This window comes from Tupaia chinensis, unplaced genomic scaffold, assembly GCF_000334495.1.
Source record: "Tupaia chinensis unplaced genomic scaffold, TupChi_1.0 Scaffold000185_1, whole genome shotgun sequence".
Taxonomy (NCBI): Eukaryota; Metazoa; Chordata; class Mammalia; order Scandentia; family Tupaiidae; genus Tupaia; species Tupaia belangeri.
Genome location: NW_006159660.1, coordinates 1,586,407 through 1,598,149, shown reverse-complemented (window position 1 = coordinate 1,598,149; position 11,743 = coordinate 1,586,407). Strand labels below are relative to the sequence as shown.

At 35.6% G+C, this 11,743-nt stretch overlaps 1 protein-coding gene across 1 annotated transcript in view; it reads right to left on the bottom strand.

Moving 5' to 3' along the window:
* The window catches only part of CNTN3 (contactin 3), a 304,699-nt gene that overhangs the window by 12,355 nt on the left and 280,601 nt on the right, over nt 1-11,743 (bottom strand). The window contains exon 19 of the mRNA XM_027771124.1: nt 3,043-3,229. Coding sequence (XP_027626925.1) covers nt 3,043-3,229 — 187 coding nt within the window. The remainder of the gene's footprint in view (nt 1-3,042; nt 3,230-11,743) is intronic.

Here is an 11,743-nt window from a genome sequence, read left to right as displayed (position 1 = left end):
CAGAGGGGAAGACAGATAGCAAGCAAGTAATCAAAAATGTTATTTTGGTTCATTGTTCCCTAAGTATACAGATAGTTCTCCTCATAATGAAAGTCATAGGAACTCTACCAAAATTCTTAAGATTCAAGACTAAACCACATGAAAATTTAGGATGATTATTAAAAACTACTAGTTTTCACTTTTGGTACATGTTTGAAAAGTTATTAACACAAAAATTTTAAATTAATACATGTTCTGCATATACAATTTTAGGATAATTAAGGATTTTAATTACCTCTATGAATTTCACTCAGTGTAGGAAACTTCTCCCTGATAACAGCTACAAATCAACACATAAATTCTAGTTGAATTGAAGTATAGTATTTCTGGGAGATTTGATTCAGTTGGAATTCCCATCACACTATAGCTCTGTGAGCATGGAAGTCCTGTTTATCTTTGATATCTGTACCTTCTTCCTAAGCTCAGACCAAAACCACAATAAATACTGGTGTTAAAGTCGTCATACATATTCTTTTCTAACTGTATGGTTGAAGGATAGGAAAACACAGCGGTTAAGATTAGACTTGGTTTTGAATGGCCATGCTATTACTTACTCTGAGATCTACATAGTTATAAAACCAACATGTGCCTCAGCTTCGTCATATCTAAAATGAAGATGCTAATAGCTTTCAAGTCATGGTGTACCTGTAAAAATTAAGAATCAATATGTGAAAAGTACTTAGAACCATGACTAAAAATTGTTGAGTAAGTTTTAGCCATTAATATAATAATTGTTATCATTATCACGTGAAAATTTCTACTCTAAATTTGGTATTTACATACTACCTCTAAATTATTAGGGGTTTCTGCATCTTTTTAAAATTTTATTTCATTTATTATACATTATCACGATATCCCTATTGATGTATAATGTCTCTTCCTCTGTCTTAACAATTCAGTAAGTTCTTCACTGATTTCACACTGTCACTTACAACCATAAATTCCTAATGAGTAATAATATCAATTATTAAGTCAGAGGAAAGAGCCAGATAAACTTCTATGTATATATTTTTACAACCAGAATTTTTGATTGATGCTGTGTTTTGAATAAATAAGGATATATTAGCTCATCAGAAAAGTCACGATGTATTTTTCTATGCAAAATTCATCATGAAGTTTTTGACAACCTAATATATTGAAACCTTACTATTTCAGAATTGTTTTTGGAAAACCAAGTCCATTTAGTGAAAAGTGGTACAAACAGCATGTGTGATGTGTAAGAGGAAAGGCTTAGACTTCTAATAATTAGAAAATGTTAAATTGTCACATTAGTTGGTTGTTTACAAATGGATGCTATTAAATCGATTTAAATAGTTTGCTACTGAACTTTTGCTCTGCAATTCTCATTATACTAGGTAGTTGTTAGTCACACTCTTTTCCTCATATAATACAAATATAAGTATTCAAACTTTCATGATCAAATGAACATTGATTAATTAACACCCAAAATAAAATTATATTTCATAAATATTTTACATTATGTGCAAAAGTGCCTCCCTGTCATACTCAATTTTATATTATTGGAATTCTTAGCAATTTTAGCCACCAAATCTAGGTTTAAAAAAAAATAGGAAATCATTTGTGGCAACAAAGATGCACTAATGAAATTGGCACCCGAGCATAATAATTGTCTCATGCACACATAAAGCCAGTTAAGAAAACATTTTATTATAAAATTTTAAAAGAAATTAAGAAAACATTTTCTGTTTTCAAAGATTTCATTGTGTTCAAGTTACCTAATTCCTTCATGCCCCACATTTGTCAGCTTTAAAATCTAACTATTAGTGATACCTACCGCCTGGGTTAGTTAAGACAATTATATATGGCAATAGCCCTAAAGCATGTGGGACACAGAATGCTTTCAATTTCTATTAGTTGTGACAATGACAATAGCAACTGTAACTCAGATGCCTGCATTATGAGGAAGGTAAGAAATATAAAGATTAAATATAGTGGACTTAAAAAATTCTGCAAAGTAGAATTATAATAAAAGTTTTAGTTGGTGCAAAAACTGTCGAAATCTGTGGTTTTTTTTTTTTAGTAATACACATTTTTCATGAACTTTTTGACGATCTCATAGATATTTGTGCCACCAGTTTAACTGTGATATATGTGAGACACTCCAAAATTGTAAACCACTGGCTTTCTTATGGACCTATAAAATTATAACTTAAATTGGAATTTTTAAATTTATCTGTGAATGCAGGTAGCACAAAAGTCAGCTTTGAAGATATCCCTGACATCTCTGTGTAGATGCTTTTAAAGTGTCAATAAATTCATGTGGGCCATCATCTTCCAATGATAATTTTTAATGTATATTGTCATATTTCAAATAATGTAGGCAGGAAAAGGGAGGGAAAAAAAAAGACTCCATATTCTTTGGAACTAACTTTAACTTAATCATGCTTATCAGAAATCCTCAAGCTTTGGAGAACCAAAAATGCATGAAAGTGAACCTGACTAAGCTTATCACAGTTCAAAAAAAAGTGAACAGATCAGATTTAACTTAACATTCCACACAAAGATTTTTCAAAAGGGCACATCATTAATTTTCACATGGAATCTCTATCTAAAGAGTTAGGGATATCATGAAGAACAAGATTAAATAAACTAGAGTTCACAAGGTTTCTGCTTAGATTTATATCATTCAGTGGAATTAACAGCATGGATCATCCATTTAAACTGATAAATAAGGCTATCAAATTTTTCTGTTTAGAGAGGTTTTTGCTCGTCAGAGAGACAGGGAAAGATGCGGGAAATCACCCCTCGGGGAGATGGTCATGTCACAATCCCTTCTCCTCCATTCTCTTCTCAGAACTTTGGGCATACACACACACATACCCAGTGTCTGTTTTAAGTCGCCGGGCCCAAGACTCGAACCAAGGTCAACTATGTGGGCGTCCAATGACATAACCGTTATGCCATCTGCTGGTCCCAATAAGGCTATCATATTTAATGCTAAACTTGTTTTCCTTGCCATTCAAAAAGTGGAAATATACATACGAGTTTTCTTGGTGGTTGCATTAACTGTGGCGCTAAAGGGACCAGCCCCGGCGCTGTTGTAAGCCCGGACAGCCGTGTAATATGCCAGGTTACTCTTCAGGCCCTGAAGCCTGGTTGACGTCTCATTTCCTGCCACTTTAACTTTGTTTGATGATTCTTCTTCACCTCCATCATTCCAGTATCGTACCTGGTAGACAGAAGACATAACGCATGCAGAGTTGACAAAATACTGCCCTTTTCGTTAAATAATTTTCTTTAAAATGGGCAGTTTACCAATTTACTAAGGACCTGTATACACTAGGTGCTACTTTAGGCTCTGTATCACAAAATAAATACATAGAAAAGGAACCATAGAAGGAGATAATAATAAACAGGTAACACGAAGCAGATAAATTCAGGGAGAGTAAGCGCTATATGACCAGATTACATCGATGGGAGAATAAAGGGAAACCTGAACGAATATCTAGTAAGCAACTCTCTCTCCTTTCTTGACCCTTGAGTACCTCAGCTCCAGCGCAACTGTACAATATTAGTAATTGTGAGCAAACTCCCCTGGAGAGTGAGGGTCCCTCTTTGAAGAAAGTGAACTATCAGAGAAAGAAAAAAATAAATAAAAAAAAGCTGGCAGGCCACTGAATTGTTGTACAGTGATGGCCAAATGTCCTGAGTACGTGGAACCCCAGCAAAGAAAAGTTGTTAAAGGAGGAGCTAACTTTAAATATATATGCTAAAATATTTGATTATATTTAGTATTCTGGATCAAGTAAAATAATCTCAGACTTATAAAGACATATATATGTATAGCAGAAAAGTATGAAATTAGGTAAAAATATTTTATTGGAAGAAGAAGGAGAAAGTAGAAAGAAAAAAAAATGTCCCTTCACCACCTCTATTTTATATTATAAAATCCTGCCATGTTTTACAGGGAAGTTTGGATTACCCACGTAGTAAAAAAGTCCAAGCCAACAACAAAATATGTAAACAAATGGCTCATGAAAAGTACAGCTATTCTCTGTGTAGAAATAAGACCAGGTATTACCATTGGATCATCTAAAGCAGAAGCCAGATGGGTAACAAAAACAAATAAAGCAAACTAGGTACATATTAGAAGAATAGGCTTTTTTTTTTTTTTTACTTTTATAAAGAAACAAGCTCTCTCCTGTATCTCTTGCAATATGTAGCTTTCTAGTCCTTCATTTCATTTTTCTACTCTAACAGGAAAATACAAAAACATTTGTAATTTGTACAAGTAAAAAGCTGAGCGCAGTGAAAAGGGCAGTTGATCCTTCATTCCTCAGAGTCTTGGAGGCAATAAAGACTCAAGGGGCTATTGCAAGCTTGATAGCAAGGGTTCCTCTCAGTAATAGGGCTCCTACTTCACTCTAGCTGACTGGGGGAAGGTGGGTCTGGTGTCTACAGATTTTACTTTTAAAAAATAGAAAACAGAATCCTGATTTTATTGTGAAACACCTGGGGGGTGGGTGGGTTCAGTTTTTCAAAAACAAGTAAAACATGTATGGGGATATAGGGTAACCAGCTTTGGTACTCCAAGTGAAAAACACAAAGTTATTATCTTTTTTTACTTTTTTTAAAGTAAGCATCTATACAATTCTTGTTTTAAAAATAGTATCACGGGACCAGCAGGTGGCATGGCATGGTGGTTAAAGGTGCTGGACTCCCACATGGCTGATCACAGTTTGAGTCCCGGACCTGATCACTTGCTTTCTCACTTTCTCTCTCTCTCTCTCATTCTGTCCATCATTAGTCAAATTAAAAATAAATAGACAAATAAATACAATTAAATATATATATCACAATATACATACCAGATTTTTCAATAGTGATCCCAAATTAGGAAACATATTTACTAGATCAATATTTTCATACATTAATATTTGTAATAACCTCCCTTAAATTCATATCAAATGCTGTTTCCATAAATGTGTTTCTGTGCATTTTTCTTGGAAAAGATTTAAAGCGTTTTTACAGGCATCTCAAAAGTAGGAGGATGTGAACCCAAACAATTAGGGCTGAAGTTAATGCATGGTTTCAGTTATAAAGTTACAGCCAAACAAAATGTGATGGATACTAAAGGCTTGTGTCTATTCTAAATTCACCAATATTAAATGTTGTAGGTACTGTTAGGTGTAGATGACTCAAAGATGATGAAAGACTTTCTCTGCCTTGAGAGCACCATCTAGTTAGTAACTAAGAATAACACATAATCAAAAATTATAATAAAATGTTACAGACAGCCTGATAAATTGTGGCCTGGCATATAGTACAGATTGTGGGAAAATCACATAAATATGAGCTATGATACTGCTTCCTTAATAAGTGAGACAGTGGGGGCACGGAGGAGTTATACAACTCTAACAGGGTAACCCTGCATAAACTCCGGTTTCTTGTTAGCTTCTAACTCAGAGGCCATTCTTTCCTGAGATGACAAATTACCACAATAAAAGTTGCCTAAGAAAGTATTCCTTAACATACTGATTGAAAAAAAATTATAATTGACAAATGGAATGTCTTTTATAAATCTGTTAGAAAGTACTTGAAGGTTCTTGATAGCAATATGTTTTCAAGTACTTTAGCCAATCTCTGTGTATCAGAATGGGAGTTTTATTTTTAGATCTTAGTTGCTGAGAAGTATTAGAAATATCTAGACACAGAAAAATCTTAGACAAAATTTGAACATACTAGCTAGTTAAAACTAATTGCAATCTTAGTAACTTGACTTAAAAATTGAATCTATGTAACAAAAGCACTATCATTAATATTGTAAGTTTTCTATACATGTCCAAAAATGTTCCATAAAATTTTACCCTAAAATGTTTATATAAGGCTAGATCATTTTCTAAAAAGATGGAAAAGTTGAAAAAAAAATATGAAAGACAAAGATCCCATTTTCCCTCTCCTTTTGTTCTGGACTTAAATAGTGAAAAAACTATCACTGAGAGAACAAAATATCTCTATGCTATTTTGGATTTTTATAGGCACAATCATAATAGAGGGATGGAAAATATAAAGTATCTGGGCTAAAGGAACAAACTCTGGAAATGTAATTGTGCAGAAAAGAGTTGAAACTGACAGAACATAATGGTAGCATCTACAATAGATGAGCAGAGGACAAATATTACAAAGCCCCCAAGGAACTCCACTAACACGAGAAGACATCGGTAGCCTCAACCAGAGGGAGACTTAGCTACAAGATTCTGATCTGAAATGGATTTAAAAATAATTATATTCAAAATATCCAAGCTTCTTAAAAAAAAAAAAGGACTGAATCTATCATGCAGGAAAAGGAGATAGATTTTAAAAAAAGATTAGTCAGATATGAAAAATAACAAGCAGAATTGGTATACTGAAAAATATAATTTAATTGCCATAGGGTATGCCCACTAGCCAGAGAGAAAGAGTGAGAAGGTGCACTCCCCTCCTCAGTGGAGCATGGTTACACTGCAGTCCTTTTTATGCTATTTCTCTATCCTGTTAGAAATTCGGACATACATGCACATATGCCTGGTGTGTTTTTCAAGCTGATGGGGCCAGAATTCAAACCGTGGTTGCCCAAGTCAGATTAAGCTTTCAGGAAAGGGATGAACCACTGCATCTGGGGCCTATCTCTAAAAAGCTAATTTCTAAGAACAAAATCAGTAACAGTATTTTTTTTTTTGGAGAGGTTTTTGCTATAGGGAGAGGCCATTCTTTCCTGAGATGACAAATTACCACAATAAAAGTTGCCTAAGAAAGTATTCCTTAACATACTGATTGAAAAAAAATTATAATTGACAAATGGAATGTCTTTTATAAATCTGTTAGAAAGTACTTGAAGGTTCTTGATAGCAATATGTTTTCAAGTACTTTAGCCAATCTCTGTGTATCAGAATGGGAGTTTTATTTTTAGATCTTAGTTGCTGAGAAGTATTAGAAATATCTAGACACAGAAAAATCTTAGACAAAATTTGAACATACTAGCTAGTTAAAACTAATTGCAATCTTAGTAACTTTACTTAAAAATTGAATCTATGTAACAAAAGCACTATCATTAATATTGTAAGTTTTCTATACATGTCCAAAAATGTTCCATAAAATTTTACCCTAAAATGTTTATATAAGGCTAGATCATTTTCTAAAAAGATGGAAAAGTTGAAAAAAAAATATGAAAGACAAAGATCCCATTTTCCCTCTCCTTTTGTTCTGGACTTAAATAGTGAAAAAACTATCACTGAGAGAACAAAAAATCTCTATGCTATTTTGGATTTTTATAGGCACAATCATAATAGAGGGATGGAAAATATAAAGTATCTGGGCTAAAGGAACAAACTCTGGAAATGTAATTGTGCAGAAAAGAGTTGAAACTGACAGAACATAATGGTAGCATCTACAATAGATGAGCAGAGGACAAATATTACAAAGCCCCCAAGGAACTCCACTAACACGAGAAGACATCGGTAGCCTCAACCAGAGGGAGACTTAGCTACAAGATTCTGATCTGAAATGGATTTAAAAATAATTATATTCAAAATATCCAAGCTTCTTAAAAAAAAAAAAAGGACTGAATCTATCATGCAGGAAAAGGAGATAGATTTTAAAAAAAGATTAGTCAGATATGAAAAATAACAAGCAGAATTGGTATACTGAAAAATATAATTTAATTGCCATAGGGTATGCCCACTAGCCAGAGAGAAAGAGTGAGAAGGTGCACTCCCCTCCTCAGTGGAGCATGGTTACACTGCAGTCCTTTTTATGCTATTTCTCTATCCTGTTAGAAATTCGGACATACATGCACATATGCCTGGTGTGTTTTTCAAGCTGATGGGGCCAGAATTCAAACCGTGGTTGCCCAAGTCAGATTAAGCTTTCAGGAAAGGGATGAACCACTGCATCTGGGGCCTATCTCTAAAAAGCTAATTTCTAAGAACAAAATCAGTAACAGTATTTTTTTTTTTTTGGAGAGGTTTTTGCTATAGGGCGCATGTGCTTGCCAGAAAGACAAACAGAGACAGAGAGGCAGAAAGCGAGAAATCACCCCCAGAGGGATGGCCACACTGCAATCCCTTCTCCTCCATTCTCCTCTTGAGATCTTGGGCATGCACGCACACGCACCCAGCGTGAGTTTAAGCCACCAGGTCTGGGACTCGAACCGCAGTCGGCTACATGGGAGTTCAGCGACACAGTTGTTATGCTAACTGTTGATCCCAAAATCAGTAACAGTATTAACTAAAGATCAAGGACTGACCTCGTGGCCTGATGGTTAAGGGAACTAGGTTTCCCATGACTGATCATGTGATTTAAATCCCATTCCACCCTTGAGACACAAACCAGGCATGTGTGGGTGCATGCATGCACTCCAAATCCTGGTAAGTTGGAGAAATGGAGATAAAGGATTGTAATGTGACTATGGTCCATTGTGGGGTGCTTTCTTCTCTCTCTCTCTCATTCTCTGATGAATACATGTGCCCTATGACAAATTTTTAAAAAGAAAAGAAGAAAAAGAATCTGAAGACTAAGGGTAGGAAAAGGAAATAAGTAACCAAGAACAGAGCCTGAAAAAAGAAATAAAATTTATGATAGGAAAGTTAAGGGACACAGGATAGAATGAAAAGTTCCAACCAGACTTCAAAAAGCAGAGATCAAAGACAAAGCAACATGCAAAGGGAAAATGACTGAGAATTTTAGCAAAGTGAAGAAAACCAGGAATTTTCATATTGCAAATTCAGTCTGAGTTTAATGCAGGAAAAATAATAAACAAATCCACTCTAAAGGAGAAGGTTCTCTATTGTTTTCATCACTAGAAGCTGAAAGATCCAGTTTGCCCTTTGAACACTCATGTGTCACTATACCTTGATTTGCTAGTAAGAATGGACACCTGGAAAGGGAATTAACTGCATGTCTTGGCCCAGCTGCGGAGGACTTTGAGGTGGAATCGTGTCTGAGGAAGGCTTGTCTGCCTTGGTCATCAACACGTCTCTGTCACTTAGAGCAAAGTCTGCAAATACTAAGCTCTTAGGGTTGTTCTATTGTTGAATGACTCAAACAAATGCAGTTTAAAAATTCCTCCCTCCTTCCTATCAGAGATGCACCAAGGTAGGTATTCAAGTGCTGTATTTTTATGCATCAATGAAACACTGTAAGTCCAATTTCTTGATGGGATACTACTATTTGTTCTCAGAATCATAAAACAAGTCCACAAGCCAATTAAATATATATTTTTACCTGAGTAAGTAAACCAAAGTAGACTTGAGGAATGATAGGATTAAAATATTCTCTCTTATGGCTGGCAGGTGGTGTGGTGGTTAATGCACTGGACTCCCAAACGGCCAACTGTAGTTTGAATCTCAGACCTGGAGGCTTCCTTTCCCACGTTCCCTCCCTGCCCCTCTATCTCTGATCAAATTTAAAAAAATAATAATAAATAAAACTGAATAAATAATTATTTAAAAATTGTTATCTCTATTTCTGCATGTAATTTGGTTATTCCAAAAACAAATGTTCTTGCTGCAAGGAGTTCTTAATATCATTGCAACAAATATTTCAGAAACTTAAAATAAGATGCAGTTATAATAATAATGCATTAGAAAATGACTTTTTCCCACTTAATCATTAAAGAACAGGTATGATGTCAGAAAGACTCTTAATAGGTTGCAATAATTATGTTTATACTTTTGAATTTTCAGAGAGACAAATATTTTAACTTAGTTGTTAGACCAGACATAGTTAAATAAATTAGAAGCAGGCAAAATGCACTGAAATGTCTTCCAGGAAGATAAATCCAGTTTCTCCTCTATTCTTTTTTTGTTTTGTTTTGTTTTGTTTTGGAGAGGTTTTTGCTATAGGGCATGTGTGCTTGCCAGAGAGACAGAAAGACAGAAAGCAAGAAATCACCCCCCAGGTGGGATGGCCACGCCACAATCCCTTCTCCTCCACTCTCCTCTTGGGATTTTGGGCATACATACACATGTGCCCAGCATGAGTTTAACAACCAAGTCTGGGACTCGAACCATGGTAGACTACATGCGAGTCCAGCAACATAGCTATTACACCAACTGCTGGTCCCACTACTCTTCTTTATTCTGCTTTTTGTAATGGGAGGGAAAGCTGACTTATTGAATCATATCAGTTTGGCTCCTTTGCTTGTGGCTTATCTCTGGATTTAGCCAATAGGAAGCATTGTATAGACAAGTGGGAGAGAAGAAAATATGTGATACTCATTTCCCTATATCCCTTAAGGCTGCACCATGGTTTGGTTGGAACTAACTATGCCTTGTAAAGAACTCAGATCCATTTGTAATCCTTACTCACAAAAGACTACAGTCACAGCTCTTTCTGGAAAAACCAACCCTTCCACCCTATCCAAAAGTCTGCATTTTATTCACTTAAGCTTTTTGTCTGCCTCATATTTATTTATACATGTCTTAACTGTCTGCATCTAATTTTTCTGTGTACATCAACTGATGTTCTAGTAAAGCTATAAATACGTCTTAACAGTCTGCATCTACTTTTCCTATGTGCATTCAACTTGTGCTCTAGTAAAGTTAATCCTTTGTCTGATAGCAAGGGATAAAATACAACACATATCATTCTTTCCAAGGGAATGCTCATATTCTCAAAAAAAAAAAGTACTCAGATATTTGATCTGTCCCATTCTGATTAAAACATTAGGAACTAATCACATTCTGTGGAGGCTAGATGAAGGCAGCGATGAAGTTTTAGTTGGGCATTCTGTTATGTTAGTGACATGCTTCTGCCAAAGTTTTAAAACTTCTACAAGGTGTGCCCCCAAATATGCTGATCTCTATCATTCACAAGTGGAGACTTGTTTCAATCACTTAGAGTCATTCTCCCCAATTTTCTCTTCCAAAATACAAAGTGACTGTAAAGAAAACGGCTGCATGTATGTATCACACTGGCACTTTGGAGCTTTCATTCTGCAGGCACCCACTCCCCATGAACTTAGAAGCCTTCTGTATCCTTTTATCATGTCTGTATCTCTTGTCTACCCAAAAGGGCACCAGAAAAGATCTAAGCCTGAGTGTAACGGCTCAGCAGATGAAATAAATTGGAGCCCAGGGAAATGAGCTCCTCAACTACTGCTTGGTCAAATCAGAAAGAAAATTAGTCTAGATGCTAATGATGATGTGTGCTCAGCATGCCACATGGCACGTGATCAACCCTCACTGAGATGAGAGGAAGGCAGGAGCTATTAACAATTTTAAAGCCAAATTGGGGAAAATGCAACCCAGAAAGTTAGCCACATGACTGATAATTAAATACTCTGCTAAGTCACTTTTTTTTTCCAGGTTAATTTTGAAATCATTACTGAAATGAAGCAAAAATGTATCTTTATCTTCATAGAATTACATAAATTATTTCTCAAGTTTTTCCCAATTAGCTTGTTTCCTTTTTCTTCATAGTCACCAAGCACTTGAACACATTTTTAATCCTTGTTTCCTTTCTTTTTTTTTGAGAGATTTTCACTGTAGGGCGCGTGCGCTCGCCAGACAGACAGAGAGAGACATTAGAGACAGAAAGCGAGAAATCACCCCCAAGGGGGGATGGTCACGCCGCAATCCCTTCTCCTCCATTCTCCTCTCGGGATCTTGGGCACACACGCACACGCGCCCGGCGTGAGTTTTAAGCCACCGGGTCCGGGACACGAACCACGGTCGACTATGTGGGAGTCCAGCGACATAGCCAT